General features: G+C 47.1%; 1 protein-coding gene across 1 annotated transcript in view; it reads left to right on the top strand.

Annotated features, from left to right (window-relative positions):
* dsg2l (desmoglein 2 like) overlaps positions 1-12398 on the top strand; it is a 32621-nt gene extending 20223 nt beyond the window's left edge. Inside the window, 9 exon segments of the mRNA XM_056293225.1 lie at positions 834-968; positions 1206-1391; positions 1479-1738; positions 1830-1972; positions 2069-2290; positions 5298-5528; positions 5889-6016; positions 7267-7605; positions 8528-12398. Of these exon segments, the coding sequence (XP_056149200.1) occupies positions 834-968; positions 1206-1391; positions 1479-1738; positions 1830-1972; positions 2069-2290; positions 5298-5528; positions 5889-6016; positions 7267-7605; positions 8528-9598 (2715 nt within the window). The 3' untranslated portion in view covers positions 9599-12398.
* Positions 12399-18426: the final 6028 nt, after the last annotated feature.

Raw genomic sequence — 18426 nt, forward strand, 5'->3', positions numbered from 1 at the left:
TTAGCGGTCACGTCCCTAATCTCAAGATTACTTGCAGCTTTTACGAATACCCAACAGGAGCATTCAGGAATATCGCCGAGAGGTGTTTCGGTTCAGCTGCGCCGTCGCTTCTTATTACTCGGCGTTCAAACTCTGCTGTACGTTTGGTTTCAGGCGTTGCACTTACATGATACTGCCCATAATGCTAGAAATACTGTGTGTATTATTGTTTATATTGTGAATAAATACTATTCATAATACTGAAAACACGTTGCTGAGCAAGGCACCGCTTCAGCAGGTATCCCGTTTACGCAGCACTCGTAAAACCGCTAGTGTTAGTTTCATCACCACAAACGGGGGAAGAAACGTGGCGTCCGGGTGGCGTAGCGGTCTATTCCGTTGCCTACCAACACGGGGATCGCCGGTTCGAATCCCCGTGGTGCCTCCCGGCTGGGTCGGGCGTCCCTGCAGACGCAGTTGGCCGTGTCTGCGGGCGGGAAGCCGGATGTGGGTATGTGTCGCTGCACTAGCGCCTCCTCTGGTCGGTCGGGGCACCTGTTCGGGGGGGGGGGGTAGCGTGATCCTCCCACGCGCCACGTCCCCCTGGTGAAACTCCTCACCGTCAGGTGAAAAGTAGCGGCTGGCGGCTCCACGTGTATGGGAGGAGGCACGTGGTAGTCTGCAGCCCTGCCCGGATCGCCAGAGGGGGCGGAGCAGAGACCGACGAGTGGGGTCAAGTACAATTGAGGAGAAAAGGAGGGGGGGGGGGCGGAATCCAAAAAACCAATGAATGAGTCAATCGACTTGATGCGTCAGTCAACTTACCCATTTTCCGAACCCATCTCGTTGGCCAGACGCAAGATACTTACACGCTGACGGTCAAGGGAGCGGATATGAACGGAGCAGCTGGGGGCAACTCGGGCAGCGGGACCATCACAATCAAAGTGATGGACATCAACGACAACGTCCCCACCCTGGAAGAGGAAACGGTAAGAGCAACAAAAATAAAAATCACTTTTGCTCGTGTCTGCTTTGTAGTGTAACGTGCGCGGATGAGACCCTTTAGCCTAGCGGTTAGCGATGCCTCCCGCGGTGCGGGCGACACGGGTTCGCGTCCCGGCCGCGGCACTTCCCGTGGTTGCGTCGCCCCCCCGAATTCGCTACAGTGTGTCTGATTGCGCAACATCGCTGGTGACGAAAGCCCGCCGTGTGCTTTATATGTGCAGTACGTGGGCTCGGTTAAGGAGAACACCGTCGACGTTGAGGTGGTGCGGATCAGAGCTATCGACCTGGATCAGATGTACAGCGACAATTGGCTGGCTGTCTTCTCCATCGTGTCTGGCAACGAAGCGGGCTATTTCACCGTCACCACCGACTCCAAGACCAACGAGGGCATCGTCATGATCCGTAAGGTAAGGGAACGGTACTCGCTGTAGGTGTAGGCGACCCCTCTTCCGTGCCGTGCGGAGCGACATGACCTGTGGTGCTCGACCCCGCAGGCTCTGAACTACGAGGAGATCCGAACGCTGCGCCTGGTCGTGACCGTCGCCAACAAAGCCAAGTACAGCGTGGCCGTCCCGGCCGCCAAGCCCTACCCCATCACGATCAACGTCATCAACGAGAAGGAGGGCCCCCGCTTTCAGCCCAGCGTCAAGGTGGTGACCATCTCCGAGGATCAAACCACCGTCAGCATCAACAAAGTCATCACCAACTACGCGGCCATCGACAGCGACACGCTCGAGGTCGCCACCAACGTCAGGTACACGGCTGCGTCGCGCGGCCGGCGGGTGTGTGTTGGATCGGCAGGCGCGCGGCGTGGCCTCACAGCAGTCCTCTCGTCCCTCCCGCAGGTACGCCAAGCTGCACGACATTGACAACTGGCTTATCATCGATGAAAACACAGGGGACGTCCGACTGAATAAACTGCCTGACCGGGAGTCCAAGTATTTGAGCAACGGCACATATTATGCCAAAATAATATGCATCACTAACGGTAAGACCTGGTCCTCGTGATTCTCCCGGAACCAAGATGGCGCACTCTGCAAATGTCGTTGCTTGATTTTGCCCGTCCTTTTCTGTTTGTTTTCAGAGATGCCCTCCAAAACCGCCACCGGGACCATCGCCATCCAGGTAGAAGACTTCAACGACCACTGCCCCAGACTGACCAGCACGACGCAGACCATGTGCTACCAGGACAACGCGGTGTACGTCACAGCCGTGGACGAAGACGAGTTCCCCAACTCGGCACCCTTCGGGTTCAGCGTCATCCACAAGGACGGCAAGCAAAAGTGGACGGTGGAGCATTTCAATGGTAAGGGACACCACCTTTAATTCAGGCATCGCAAAAATAACAGTCTCATTTTTCTTTAAGAAAACTGAGAGAATCATACAAGCTTTTATCTGAATTTAACTTGATGATTACATTGAATTTAATTTTTTTATTTTTTTCACCCTTTTTTTGTACTTTGAACTCGGCCAATGACCCTATTTCCCGAGCCGTCCCGGTCGCTGCTCCGCCCCCTCTGCCGATCCGGGGAGGGCTGCAGACTACCGCATGCCTCCTCCCATACATGTGGAGTCACCAGCCGCTTCTTTTCACCTGACAGTGAGGAGTTTCACCAGGGGGACGTAGCGCGTGGGAGGATCACGCTATTCCCCCCGAACAGGTGCCCCCGACCGACCAGAGGAGGCGCTAGTGCAGCGACCAGGACACATACCCACATCCGGCTTCCCACCCGCAGACACGGCCAATTGTGTCTGTAGGGACGCCCGACCAAGCTGGAGGTAACACGGGGATTCGAACCGGCGATCCCCGTGCTGGTGGGCAACGGAATAAAGCGCCACGCCACCCGGCCGCTCAGAATTGAGTCATTTCGTCACATATAAATGGTGGTGTGGCTTCAGGAGAGGTAGCTACAGACGGGGTCGGACTGGGCCCTGACAGTTTTCGTCCACGCCGGCCTCCTTTTCCCCAGCATACCCGCGTACGAGCTGCACAAAGCAGGCCGGGCTGTTTATAACAGACAGGCTAAGCAGTAGACATCAAGCTAGCAGCCTGACACCAGGTGTGCATAGAGTTTCGTAAAATAACACGATAAGGAAATGGCCCGGAGGGAAAGTTGGCACCCCGCTTGAGAGTTTATTCATTCGACAATGGGCAACGCAGCTCTCGGCACAATCTCTACGATCTGTAACTCGGATAGAGCAAATAGGACATAATCACATGTCACGAATGTAGTTTATGGCAGAACACAATGCTGTCATGGTGGGAAAAAAGGAAAGAAAGAAAGCCAAACTCAGTTCCGACACCGGATAGAAGCGTTTCCTTAATGCAGGCCCAGCCTAACGATCCGGTAAGCTGTCTGAACTCGGATGTTAATTAACAGGGCTCGAGTTATAGTCGACCATCCGACATCGTGTTCGCAGCTGATGGGATGTAATCCACACATCAGGCCGAACAGTCACGATCTCATGCTGTCGGGCTGGGACCGGCGGCACGCCGGCGCCAGTGGCGTAACCAGGAATATTTTGTTTAGGTGGGCCTGAGTGAAAATGGGTGGGCCAAAATTTTCCAGCAATAATCCTTCAAACAAGACGCAAATTGGAACACATTACAGCGGTAATGCTGGTTGCGGGGAACACTAATTTAGGCTGCAAGGGGGGCTCATCCACAGCTGACACATCTGGCGGCGGCGGCGGCATGGTCAAGGGAATCGTCTCGCCGTTGTCAGAGGGGGGGGGGGGGGAAGCTGCCTGCAACGGAGAAGCTGTAGCCTCCTCTGTCGTTCTCTCCGGCGGTATCTCACTCTCACTGGGCGGCTCAGTCGGTGCTAAGTTATGGCTAACTGTTGGCTATTGGCTAGTTAGCAGCAGTGGAAAATACAGAGCGTGATGGTATGCGCGCTCAGATGTTGCAGTCCTACGTACGTAAAAGGGGCCGGCCTACGTGCTTGTAAGCCAGCGTGATCGGGTGGGCCTGGGTTTGAAATGGGCGGGCCTGTGACAGGCCAGGCCCACCCCTGGTTACGCCCCTGGCCGGCGCCCCGCTGCAGCAGACCCAGGGTTGACTGGTCATCCGAGGCCTAATAACACGCTCACCTTGACACGGTTTAGAAAGTAGCACGGCGCCGCGACCTTAAGCGGTGAACAGAACAGAACAGAACAGAGTAACATGTCCTACTTCGGGCAGCCAGCAGATGTCTCATCAGTGGGTTGGTATTTCTGAATAGATGGGATAACGTGAAGCATTTTGCAGCATCAGCTGGGTTTTTTTTTTTCCTTCCCTTTGACCTTTTCCGCCCCACCTGTTCGCTTTCAGGCTCGCTTAGTTTTCAGTTCCAACTTGGAACTTTTAGTTCCCGCTCATTCCGCCCCGGTGCAGAGCTCCCACGGAAATATGAACACAAACCATGTTCCACTCGTTCTAACCTGGGGGGTCACTGTAGGAAGAGTCACCACATTTCATTTCATTTTGACCCAGAAGACAACAGAAGGGGGCGGGAGGATGAGGGTGGCACTTGCTGCATCTCCCCTACAGCATAGGTAGCCTACTGACAACTGGGGCCGTGTGACCCCCCCCCCCGCCCCAGTCAGATGGGCTGTTCCAACATCAAACGGGCCGCAGCCGGCAGGTCGACCCCCCCCCCCCCCCACACACACACACACACACATAGCCGGCCTTGCGGCCTTACCAGAGTTGCCAGATTAGCAGTCGGGGCCTGGCTGCAGAGTGTGTGTGACAACCAAATGTGTGTCACATTGTGCGTCACCTCCCTACATGAAGACCTCTACTCTCCATCTTCAGTGCTAAAAATGATAAATACTGAGTTACACTGGTTTATTTATTTTTTAAATAATAAGAATTATCGATAATAACAATTTTGATTTTATTTATTCATTTTGTGCAGGTTTATTAATTGCGCATTAGAAAGGGGGCAGGAAATTATAAGCAGCACCTTCCTCCTGCCCCTTTTCTAACATGTGATATGTTTTTTATTCTCTATTGAGAATTCTTGTTGAATTCTCCTGTTTTTTTTTTTTTAATTTTTATCATTGATGTTGTCTTTTTGTTTTGTTTTTTTTTTTTTTGTTGCTTTATTCATTTAAGTTTGGTCGTTTTTTTTTTAATTTTATTTTGCGTGTTCGAAATAAAGACATTTGATTTGAGTTGGCCGGGTACAACTGGGGAGAAAAAGGCGGAAAAATCCCCATCTCGGCTTTGACACCAAATTCATATACAAATTTTAGCATCTCTGCAGTTTTTGTTTTGTATTCTTTGATCAATCTTACTCACTCCCCCCTCTCTCGTGTTTGTCCAGAGACGACCTCCATTCTTCGAGACCATGCCAGCTTGTGGCCGGGCAGTTACAAAGTGACCGTGGAGGTGAAGGATCAACAGGGGAAGCTATGCGATGATGTCCAGGAGCTGAACGTGATCGTGTGCAGCTGCCTGGACGGCACCAAGACCTGTGTGAACCGCCAGCAGAGCACCGCCACGTTCGGAGCCCCGGGAGTCCTCCTCCTTCTTCTTGGGCTACTGCTGCTGCTGTGTGAGTATGCCGGCGGTCTTTACTCACAGTCACACCCCTCTGATAAGCATCATTACCTTTTAGCTGAGGTGAGAATGCCTGACCAGACCTGTTCTGGCATGCTTGAGGGGGTGAGACTAATAAGTTGGTCATTATTTGTCTGTGCAAGACGCCTCTCGTGGTTGCAGAATTTTCTTTAGTTTGCCTCACGTTAAGCATTGCATGATGTTTGGTGTCCTGCCAACATCCCTTAATTCAAGCTAACCTTGTCATGAATGAGTGGTGGTAATGCCCCACCCTAACATGTTCCCAGACCACCGTATTTAGGTAGTTTTCATGCCGGTGTGTTCTGAGGTATTAGCAAATGTGTATGTTTTGCAGTGGTGCCCCTCCTTCTGCTATTCTGCCTGTGTGGAGGAGCGGCGGCCGTGGGAGATTTCAAGGCCCTTCCATTTGAAACCAAACAAGAGTTGATCTCATATCACACCGAGGGACAGGGAGAAGACAAGGTACACTATTTTTTTAATTCGGTCTTGACGTGACATTATATCATACCCATTGAGATGAAAGGGGGTGGTTAGCGTGGTCGAGCCCTGGGGTACTCCAACCCCGGGGGTCGTCCCGGGGCGTCTTCTGTGTGGAGTTTGCATGTTCTCCCCATGTCTGTCTCGGTTTCCTCCAGGTGCGCCGGTTTCCTCTCACGGTCCAAAGACGTGTAGGTCAGGTGAATCGGCTGTACTAAATTGTCCCTAGGTGTGTTTGTGTGTGTGTGTGTGTGTGTGTGTGTGTGTGTGTGTGTGTGTGTGTGTACATACACACAGAGTGTTGTGATGCGTCTAGTGCAGCAGTGTGTAGTTGGAGGGAAGGTGCATGTGTTCTTCCAACCCGCTTGTGTCCTTCCTGCCCTTAGCTTGCTGCTGCTAGCTAGCCTCTGTGGCGAATAGGGAAGCATCCTAGCGTGTAAGCCTTCCCTTGCCAGTACATAGCCTCTCCTTCACCAAGACTCCTGCCAGGCCTCCCCGTGGCCACACGTGGTAACTGGGGTCTTGCGGCCCCAGGCTAACTGGGCAGGGGATCTCGGAGCAGCAGTGGGCCCCAGAGATACGGTGTGCAGGCCCACCCTGGTGGACACGCCCTGGCACCTATCAACCACTGCCCCGCTGCCTTGTGGGTGAGTCTGGAAGACATAAGGCTAAGGGAGCTCACCCCAACAGAAAAGCAAGCTGTGGCGGCACGCTTCGAGGCGGTTTCCGAAAAACTGGGTTTCCGGCAGCCCCCTGCAGTTGTGTGGAGGTGCCGGTCGTCTAGGGATCCCCCTTGCCATCGGAACCATCTCCTCTACAATCAGGTCATGTGGCGTTGGGAGAAGCGCACCCCCCATGCCACTTTAAAACCCATCTCTGCTGCACAGGTATCTTCTGCTATCTGAGTCCTCAAAGGACCCACAAATAGAAGAAGATGGTCATCATCGGGCACCATGGACCACCAGCAAGCAAGCAAGTGTGTGTGTGTGTGTGTGTGCCCTGTGATGGCCTGGCGGCCTGTCCAGGGTTTCTCCCCACCTGCCGCCCACTGACTGCTGGGATAGGATTCAGCATCCCCGTGACCCAGAGTAGGATAAGCGTTTTGGATAACGGATGGATGAGATGAGATGAAAGGCAGATAGGGAAGAGAATCATATCAACGCTTTGAAAATGTGACCATCATTTTAACGTTTCTTTTGCCTGGAAGTTTCACAGCTCTTCCATTTTTCTAACAGGATGTCCCTCTCCTACAAGTCCCAGCAGAGGTGGACCACGGGATGGTAACTGATGGCAATGTAAACATACCTTGGGAAAGCGGGTTCTTTAGAGGCGTAGAAGGAGGTGCCAAGGGGGCAGGAGGAGCTATAGTCAGCGATTTCATCTCTTCCTCTACGGTCACAGCCGGAAACGTGGCTCGCGGCTATGGGTCCCACTACGCCACAGGCCAAATGGAGATGGATAACATGGACAGGGACATCATGAGAGGACAGGGGCACCTGTACTCCAGTTACAGAACCAAGGCATACGATGGTCTGGCCTTGTCTGAATACTTCCTGGAGGACTACTATTCATCGGTGAGTAAGGAAATCTTGTCATTGAAAGCAACACTGTGTAAAGGGATTCAAGTCCAACAAGCCTGGTCAGTGAGTACAAAGTACTCGAGAGAGTTGAACAATTATAAGACCTTTTCTTCAAATTCTCTGTGAGCAGTCACCATAACAAGTTGCCGCTGGTAACTCTACACTTTTCTAAAAGTGTGGCAATGCCGTGTTTAGCCTAAAAGGTGCATAAAATTTAAAAAATGATAAAAAGTAATAAAGATAAAAACAATAAAAATAATCAATAAAAGTTGTTAAAAGTGGCATAAGCGGTGACAGCAACACGACATTTGATATTAGAAACTAGTTGATCATAAGTAAAGACGCATTCAGAAATGAATTGATAAACTCCATTCATTTTCTACCGGAGCAGGCGACTCAAGAGACATTGTGGGAGTTGTGGGGTGCCACCTGTAAACATTCGAGAAATGCGGAACTTTTGCGCCAAGAAATTGCCCATCAGATTCAAGTGTTTCACGTCTTACCTGCCACGCTTAATTGACAAACCAAATTTTGGTCCACGTGGAAACAAAATGGATGCGCAAGAAGCTCATCATTTGCAGTCTGCAGGTTTTCAGTTATATACAACATTCAGCTACAGGACTGTCACGATAAGAATGAGGAAGAAAGAGGTGACTTGAACAATAAATGCATTGATAAATTACATATGAACTGACGAATAACACATTTAGTTACTAACTAAAATGCTGTAAGCACATTGGTGCTACTTGGAGGGAGCAAACAAGCGGATAAGCCCACAAGTGGTCAACTTCAGTGATACGTCTCCTCGTATCTGAACCAAGCTTAAGGACTAACCCAGGCTGTGCTATATTATTATGGTAGAGATGGAAATGATTTTTTTTTTAATTATTCATATCCATCACTTCCCTGTTTGCAGAAGTCCAACCATGCTGCCCAGCAGTCCCAGATGAAGGACACCTTACTAATGTATGACTATGAGGGCCAGGAGTCCCCAGCGGGCTCTGTTGGCTGCTGCAGCCTCCTGGACAATGAGGATGACCTTGAGTTTCTCAATGACCTAGGACCCAAATTCAGAACCTTAGCAGAGATCTGCCAAGGTTCAGCCTTTGAAACGGTGGATGTGACCACATCTGTCCGTCCGCCCAAACCAGTGCTGCCCACCAGGCCATCCACCTCCACCCACACACACACACACACCCATACAGAAGCCATCAGAGACAGGGACCACACTAAAGTCAACACCCTCAACACCTCCAATGTGGCGTCTGAATCCTCCACCATTATCAAAGAGAGGCTGGTCAGTGAGAGAGCTCAGGGTATTGGCACCACTCGAGGAGCACACGTCCAAGAAAACATTGTGATTCCCAACCAGACGCTGCTCATTCAGCAGCAGCCCACTGTGTACTATGCTTCTACCCCAATGTACGTGGTCGAGCCCCAGTCCCAGATGATGCTTGTAACAGGGGGTGCCCAACAGGCAATGAGTCATGTGGGTCAAGGGCTAGTGCAGGTCGGGGGTCTTCATGGCTCCCAAGGTATGGTACTTGTAGAGAACCAGGTGGGAGTGGGTGGAGGAACGGGCCTGATCTCACAGGGCATGGACCGGGTGGTGACGGGGTTAGTGGGGTGTGTTACGGAAGCACCTGCTCTTTCACAAGGAAGCATCTCCACATCCAAGCAAGTACTGCTGGTAGAAAAGGAATCGGCAGCATCTTCCGGTGTAGGGAGCGGTGCAGGCTTAGTGCAGGCCATTCTCCAGACACGACAGACGTCCTCAGATCAGGGCTTGGAGGCCAGAGGTCATGGTGCACAGGTGATAGGTCAGAGTCTTTCAATGAGTCACAGCTCCCAAGGCGGCTCTGCCGGGTCAAATGAGGACTTTGCTTTAAAAACCACCCCTGCAGCGCAAGGCAGCCAAAGAGTGGTTGTGCAGCAAAAGAAGATGTCAGTCATCGAGAGAAATCTTGAGACCAGCACAAGAGCATGAAATGTAGTGTGGAATGTAGAAAGTCATAACAGTTTTTATTTCTGCTCGACTAAATGACCTGTATATAAATAACATGATTCATAGCTGAACGCGCAATAGCTCTCCTCCCAGATGTTTAAAGCTACCATTCACATGGCTTTGGCCTACACATGGTAGCGTTTGTGTCATCACCATGGCTCTTCCAAGTTGTATGATCACAGCTTTGTTGCCATCTGGGGAAACGTTTATCAAAAGTAATTACTGTAATTAGAAGGAAGCGTGTCTGAATGTCAAAACAAATATACTGTCGTAGCAGGAGAAGCCTGCAGAGGAAGTTGAAATGAAATGCACTGCAGTTTTAAATACACTAACCTAAGATGCCGTTGCAAAATGAATTTGGCTTTATCGGTTTTTTGTGTTGTGGGAAATCCCCTTTGGGAAGACTTCCTTGCTCTGGGAAAGTGACACAACACAGACAGTTATGAAGAATTGGAAGGGTAAGCAGAAGGACTATTTGCCAAGTTCAGTTTAGACATGCCTTGCACTTGTCCTCTACATTTAAACCATGCTAACTACCGGGAGCAGTGGACGCCCAGTTCTCCGGCAGCCCAGGACCAGCTCCAAATCTAGAGCCAGAGCCTTGGTCAAGGGACAGGGCAGGATTACGCCCCCTCAGCCCTCTGAAATGCGTTTGTTTCCTTCTGCTGTTGTGCATTATCGAAAGTATTACATACTCATTCGCTGACAACTTCGCTTGTTATTTTTGTGCCTTTTGGGATGGCACCCGTCGTCCCCTGAAGACGTTTTGAGTTGAGTACGCCAGTTCTCCCATTTGAGGATTATGTCCCCAACATAATGTCACTAAAGCAATTTTATTGACCAAGTATGTGCGGTTGAGGGAGAGGGGCTCTAAATGCATCTTAAATCTTTCCCAGCCGGGGCCGCTTCAGTCGCTGGTGTGGACAGGGGAGTCTTCCTGTGGGGACAGACAGAGAGAGGAGTGGATGAGTCATGGATGGAAAGCTGGGGGAAACCAAGTAATCCATTGTATTTCATCCGTTTTCCTACACCGTCATGTTGCCGCTTGTTGCCATTCGCTCAGGTCTGATCCTTCTTTACCGTCACAACTTTCTCTCACTAGCCAGAGGAAATGTTGTTCTAGAGACTTATTGTTACTGTGCTCTCCTCTAGTTGTTTGTTTGGGCCTTCTTCTTGGCAGGAGGCCAATAGCCGTTTCACCTCCAGGTCCGCCAGAGCTTGGAATAATAGTACCAATGCTCCCATGCTGTAACCAAGCTGTCCGTCTCCTCCCTGGAAGAGGCTGTTGGCCTCGGGTTGTTGAATGATGGTGCAAAGCGTTTCCCCCGACCCACACCTCAGCAAGTCCTTTCACACAGATTGAAGAGCTTGGCTTGCGTATGTGAAGCACAGTTTATTATTTAGTGCTCCCAACTCAAAATACTGCCCATCTTTATTTTTTGTGTTTACAAGCATGAAACATGAGACAATGTAAAGCACACACGGATTTAGCTCTTTCAAGCTCTCAGTTTACCAGTCAGTCTTCGTTCCAACCCTCACGTATGGTGATGAGCTTTAGATAGTTTCTGAAAAGGTGAGATCACGGATACAAGTGGCTGAAATGAGTTTCCTCCGTAGGGTGTCTGGGCTCAGCCTTAGAGATAGGGTGAGGAGCTCGGACATCTGGAGGGAGCTCGGAGTAGAGCCGCTGCTCCTTCGCGTCGAAAGGAGCCAGTTGAGGTGGTTCGGGCATCTGATCAGGATGCCTCCTGGGCACCTTCCTTTGGAGGTTTTCCGGGCAGGTCCAACTGGGAGGAGACCCCGGGGTAGACCCAGAACTCTGGAGGGACTACATGTCCAGTCTGGCCTGGGAACGCCTTGGGATCCCCCAGGAGGAGTTGGAGGGCGTTGCTGGGGACAGGGACGTCTGGAGAGCCCTACTTAGCTTGTTGCCACCGCGACCCAACCCGGAGAAGCAGCTGATGATGGATGAATGAATGAATGAAAGCCGCAGGAGGCACATAACACCCATTTCCATGCTTTGTATATAGAGACTTGGCCTCATCACACCAGCTCTCTAGAGTCCTGGTAGGTGGTAAGCTTAGCTATGTATATATTTCCACGGTCCAACCTATTTTGTCAAGAATAGGAAAACCTGTCGTGCCAACAATTCCAAACATTAACACAGCCTGAAGTGGGGCAGAATTTTCAAACAGTGGTGCTACGTTGCAGTTACCGGAGCTTTTAAAGACAAACGCTGCAAATTCCAAATATCCATTTACTGCAAGTTTGGAGTTTTCAAAATAACTTGTTTATATTTTAGCCCAACATTGCGAGAAGTCGGGGTTCTTTATCTCCAGATTGTGCAGAGGGACCGCGTGGGGTTTTGCTCCGTTGCTCATATTGTTTGGTGTGCGTTGTTGTTCTTTCTCCGTTGTGCCATGGCAAAATGTGCAGCATGTACCCCGCAGATGCACCACGGCCGCACCAAAGATTTGCACACTGTACATTAGAATGCTGGCATTGTGTGAAATCCTTCATTAAAAGGTGTGTATGTTGAAGCTAATTTAGATTAACTAGATTATGGGGATTGTGTGGGTATGTGGCAAATAAAATAAAGTGTTGAATTTCCAAGTAATTTTTGCAAAGTGACTTTTACATTGATGTTTTCACTACTGATACATACGTCTAATAACCTTATTTGTTTGTGGCTATGTTTGTGGTATTGGTGTTATTTTTTTCATTTTTTTTTCAGTTGCTATTTAACTTTTGCACTAGTCACTGAAATAAAGTTTCATTGTTGCACAATATATTGGGTGTATCTCGTTTATTGTATTGTGTCACATTTACTGTGTATTTTATGAGTCATGGATTGGACTATCTGTCGATTGCAAAAATTAAGTTTATATTTGAAAATGCAAAAAAGGATCAGTGATCTAATGCTTTACACTTCAGCAAATAATAATGCACTTATATATATCTAGATATAGATATATGTGCATTATTGGAGTTTTCAAAGCAGCTGATGAGTGCGAGGCACACTAAACAAGCCTGTACTGCTATGCATTAAAAAACATTTCCTGTATCTGTGTTGATATAAATTCACAAGGTAAGGTCAAATAACAAAATTATGTGCTTATTGTGACCAGAAAGTGCGTTATTATTTACATATATGTGTATATAGGCACAGTGGGGGATTTCAAGGCCCTTCCATTTGAAACTAAACAAGAGTTGATCTCGTATCACACAGGGATAGGGAGGAGACAAGGTACAATATCTTTTTAATTCACTCTTGACATTATACACATGGAGATGAAAGGGGTTGGTGCAGTGGTCGCCTCACAGCAAGAAGGTTCTGGGTTCGGGCCCCAGGTTAGTCCAACCTTGGGGGGTCATCCTCTGTGTGGTATTTGCATGTTCTCCCCGTGTCTCTGTGGGTTTCCTCTGGGTGCTCTGGTTTCCCCCCACAGTCCAAAGACATGTAGGTCAGGTGAATCGGCCGTACTAAATTGTCCCGAGGTGTGAATGTGTGTGTGCGTGTGTGTGTGTGTGTGTGTGTGTGTGTGTGAGCCCTGTGTGATGGCCTGGTGGCCTGTCCAGGGTGTCTCCCCGCCTGCCGTGCAGTGACTGCTGGGATAGGCTCCAGCATCCGCGTGACCCTGAGAGCAGGATAAGTGGTTCAGATAATGGATGGATGGATGTATAGAAACGCAAAATGATGTAAAAATCTGCCAACTCATTATGCGGATTGATAAGACCAGGAATGGCACACCAGATCGGGCGGGGCCCAGGTTAACAACGACCGCCATTGGTGCTGTGCCCTCACAGGGTACTGATGGAAACTATGGACCTGTTGGGGAATGTAGGAAAAGATGGAGGAGAGGAGGGGTACAAGCAAGACAGAAAAGAGAGTACTGAAGAAGAAAGACTTCAGAATGTCCACACGTAATGTTGGGACAATGACAATCAGAGGGAGAGAAACAGCAGACATGATGAGCAGGAGAAGAACACAAGTGATGTGTGTTGAGGAGACAATGTGGAAAGGAAGCAAGGCGAGAGAGATTGGAGGACATTTATAGGAGATACTAGTATGGGACAGACGGTAAAGGGGATGGTGTGGGAATAATCCTAGACAGAGCTACCACAGAAACTCATAGGAGTAAAGAGGGGATCAGATGGGCTGATTTGGATGGGGTTGGATTTGTATGGACATCTGACAAATATAAGTTCCTATGCAGCACAGGTGGGTCACGATGAGGAAGAAAAGGAGAACTTCTGGAGACAACTGGACAATGTAATGGCAGGCATACCAGGGGATGAGAGAGGTTTTATTGGAGCAGACTTGAATGGACACGTGGGAGAAGGAAATGGTGGCGATGAGGATGTCATGGGAAAATTCGGGTTTGGGATGAGAAATGCAGGCGGGGAGTCAACAGTTGATTTTGCTATAAGGAATGCTATTGCTACAGTTACTCCATATTTCACAACAGGGAAGATCAGACAGCAACCTGCAAGAGCGGAGGCAGAACCATGCAGACAGACTACAATCTATGTAAGAAGCGGCACACGAGGGAAGCTGTAAATTGCAAAGTACTACCAAGCAAGGGTGTAACAAAACAACATAGACCACCGATATGCCAAATAAAGGCAAGAAGAAACTCAAAAAAGAGCAAAGACCAACAGCACGGAAGAGTCAGTGGTGGAAGTTGACAGAGGAACCTTGTAAAAAAAGCTTCAGGATGGAGGTAAGAGAGCTGTGGGAGATACATTGCCCCTAGATTGGGACAGAACAGCAGAAGGACTAAGGGAAGAAGGCAGACGAGCGCTAGGAGAATATCATGGGGTAAAAAGAAGGGGCAGGAAAGTTGGTGGTGAGAGGAATCAAGTGCAGCACTGCATAAAGAAGGAAAAGATGGCCAAAATGAAGCTGGACAAAACGAGAAAGAGCAAAACAAGAATGAATACAAGAAAGCTAAGACAGGAACTAAGAGAGCAGTAGCAACAGCAAGGGCAAGAGTATATGAGGACCTGTACAAAAGACCAGATAATTATATATATATATATATATATATATATATATATATATATATATATGAGAGAGAGAGAGAGAGAGAGAGAGAGAGAGAGAGAGAGAGAGAGAGAGAGAGAGAGAGAGAGAGAGAGAGAGAGAACAGCCAGAGGGACAGAGCAAGCAAGGATGTTGAACAAGTAAAAGTGATGAAGGACATAGATGGAAGAGTACTGTTGTCAAAAGATGAGGATATTTTACAGAGATTGAGAGATTATTTCAGTCACCAAATGAATGAAGAGAATAACGGAGAAAGGACAGATGAACCACTAAGCAATGAAGAAGACGTGGGAGAGATGACAAGGGAGGAGGGGATAAAAGCACTGCAACGAATCAAAAACAGAAAAGCTATGGGACCGCACAATACACCAGCAGAAGTCTGGAACTACTCGGTGGATACTGACAAGCGTTCATGAATAGACTCTTCAACAAAATAATACAGACTTTGAAAATGCCAGATGAATGGCGAGCAAGTGCAGAAAAACTATGTTCAAGTCCGATACGACATAGGCGTCAACAGGCAGTGTGCAAAGACAATGCATAGGGCGCATAGAAGCTACTTTTATTATTATTATTATTAATACCATCAGGTGTGAAGGTGTTCAAGAAAGAGCTGGGTCTTGAGCCTCTTGTAGTTTCATATGTGTGTTCTTGTAGTTTGGATTCTTGTAGTTTGGATATGTGTGTTCTTGTAGTTTGGATTCTTGTAGTTTGGGTATGTGTGTTCTTGTAGTTTGGATGTGTGTTCTTGTAGTTTGGATTCTTGTAGTTTGGGTATGTGTGTTCTTGTAGTTTGGATGTGTGTTTTTGTAGTTTGGATTCTTGTAGTTTGGATATGTGTGTTCTTGTAGTTTGGATTCTTGTAGTTTGGATATGTGTGTTCTTGTAGTTTGAATATGTGTGTTCTTGTAGTTTGGATATGTGTGTTCTTGTAGTTTGGATATACTATGTGTTCTTGTAGTTTGGATTCTTGTAGTTTGGATATGTGTGTTCTTGTAGTTTGGATATGTGTGTTCTTGTAGTTTGGATATGTGTGTTCTTGTCGTTTGGATATGTGTGTTCTTGTCGTTTGGATATGTGTGTTCTTGTAGTTTGGATATGTGTGTTCTTGTAGTTTGGATATGTGTGTTCTTGTCGTTTGGATATGTGTGTTCTTGTAGTTTGGATATGTGTGTTCTTGTAGTTTGGATATGTGTGTTCTTGTAGTTTGGATATGTGTGTTCTTGTAGTTTGGATATGTGTGTTCTTGTCGTTTGGATATGTGTGTTCTTGTAGTTTGGATATGTGTGTTCTTGTAGTTTGGATATGTGTGTTCCTGTAGTTTGGATATGTGTGTTCCTGTAGTTTGGATATGTGTGTTCTTGTAGTTTGGATATGTGTTGGGCCTTGTAGTTTGGATATGTGTGTTCTTGTAGTTTGGATATGTGTGTTCTTGTAGTTTGGATATGTGTGTTCTTGTAGTTTGGATATGTGTGTTCTTGTAGTTTGGATATGTGTGTTCTTGTAGTTTGGATATGTGTGTTCTTGTAGTTTGGATATGTGTGTTCTTGTAGTTTGGATATGTGTGTTCTTGTAGTTTGGATATGTGTGTTCTTGTCGTTTGGATATGTGTGTTCTTGTAGTTTGGATATGTGTGTTCCTGTAGTTTGGATATGTGTGTTCTTGTAGTTTGGATATGTGTTGGGCCTTGTAGTTTGGATATGTGTGTTCTTGTAGTTTGGATATGTGTGTTCTTGTAGTTTGGATATGTGTGTTCTTGTAGTTTGGATATGTGTGTTCTTGTAGTTTGGATATGTGTGTTCTTGTAGTTTGGATATGTGTGTTCTTGTAGTTTGGATATGTGTGTTCCTGTAGTTTGGATATGTGTGTTCTTGTAGTTTGGATATGTGTGTTCTTGTAGTTTGGATATGTGTGTTCCTGTAGTTTGGATATGTGTGTTCCTGTAGTTTGGATATGTGTGTTCTTGTAGTTTGGATATGTGTTGGGTCTTGTAGTTTGGATATGTGTGTTCTTGTAGTTTGGATATGTGTGTTCTTGTAGTTTGGATATGTGTTGGGTCTTGTAGTTTGGATATGTGTGCTCTTGTAGTTTGGATATGTGTGTTCTTGTAGTTTGGATATGTGTGTTCTTGTAGTTTGAATATGTGTGCTCTTGTAGTTTGGATATGTGTGTTCTTGTAGTTTGGATATGTGTGCTCTTGTAGTTTGGATATGTGTGTTCTTGTAGTTTGGATATGTGTGTTCTTGTAGTTTGGATATGTGTGTTCTTGTAGTTTGGATATGTGTGTTCTTGTAGTTTGGATATGTGTGTTCTTGTAGTTTGGATATGTGTGTTCTTGTAGTTTGGATATGTGTGTTCTTGTAGTTTGGATATGTGTGTTCTTGTAGTTTGGATATGTGTGTTCTTGTAGTTTGGATATGTGTGTTCCTGTAGTTTGGATATGTGTGTTCCTGTAGTTTGGATATGTGTGTTCTTGTAGTTTGGATATGTGTTGGGTCTTGTAGTTTGGATATGTGTGTTCTTGTAGTTTGGATATGTGTGTTCTTGTAGTTTGGATTTGTGTTCTTATAGTTTGGATATGTGTGTTCTTGTAGTTTGGATATGTGTGTTCTTGTAGTTTGGATATGTGTGTTCTTGTAGTTTGGATATGTGTGTTCCTGTAGTTTGGATATGTGTGTTCTTGTAGTTTGGATATGTGTGTTCTTGTAGTTTGGATATGTGTGTTCCTGTAGTTTGGATATGTGTGTTCCTGTAGTTTGGATATGTGTGTTCTTGTAGTTTGGATATGTGTTGGGTCTTGTAGTTTGGATATGTGTGTTCTTGTAGTTTGGATATGTGTGTTCTTGTAGTTTGAATATGTGTGCTCTTGTAGTTTGGATATGTGTGTTCTTGTAGTTTGGATATGTGTGCTCTTGTAGTTTGGATATGTGTGTTCTTGTAGTTTGAATATGTGTGTTCTTGTAGTTTGGATATGTGTGTTCTTGTAGTTTGGATATGTGTGTTCTTGTAGTTTGGATATGTGTGTTCTTGTAGTTTGGATATGTGTGTTCTTGTAGTTTGGATATGTGTGTTCTTGTAGTTTGGATATGTGTGTTCTTGTAGTTTGGATATGTGTTGGGTCTTTATGTTGCACTGCTGTGGGCTGGGGGGGGGGTGTTCTTTTCATTTCATGTGCGCAGGTGCAGAGAATGAAATGACAAAACATTCCTGATATCGGAGTCTAATTTTACTGAACATTTGAATCAAATGTCGTGAGGTGTTTCATGAAATGAAATTTAAAGCAATCACTCAGAACCCCTCCCCCCCCCCCACACACACACACACACACATGCCAAATGTGAGTTCTGGGAGATTCCTCCACATGTTGTTGCCTGTGTGCTTGGTAGCAAAAGACTGTGTGCCAAGGTGTTGCACCACCTGTACATGATGAGAAGCCTCAAGCCGTGGACGGGGGTCTCGAAAAGAGTACAGATGTTACAGGTCCCAGGTAAGGGGGCGGGGCTAGTAACAGGAAAGTGGGTCTGTTTTAAACAGAAAGAAAGCATATCTGACATATACACACATTGTGACAGAAACAGTCCACTTGCACTGATGCAATAAATCAACTAACCGAATTGACCAACAGAAGCTACAATAGCTACAGCATGCTATAGGTCCCCTGGTAACACTAGATGTTACAATAATACTGTTTCTGATACAGCTCAATAGTTCCATTGCTGCTTTACAGATTATCTGTATTCTACATATATTCCAAAAAGATAGA

The sequence above is a fragment of the Lampris incognitus genome, chromosome 14 (genome assembly GCF_029633865.1).
Source record: "Lampris incognitus isolate fLamInc1 chromosome 14, fLamInc1.hap2, whole genome shotgun sequence".
NCBI classification, from domain to species: Eukaryota; Metazoa; Chordata; class Actinopteri; order Lampriformes; family Lampridae; genus Lampris; species Lampris incognitus.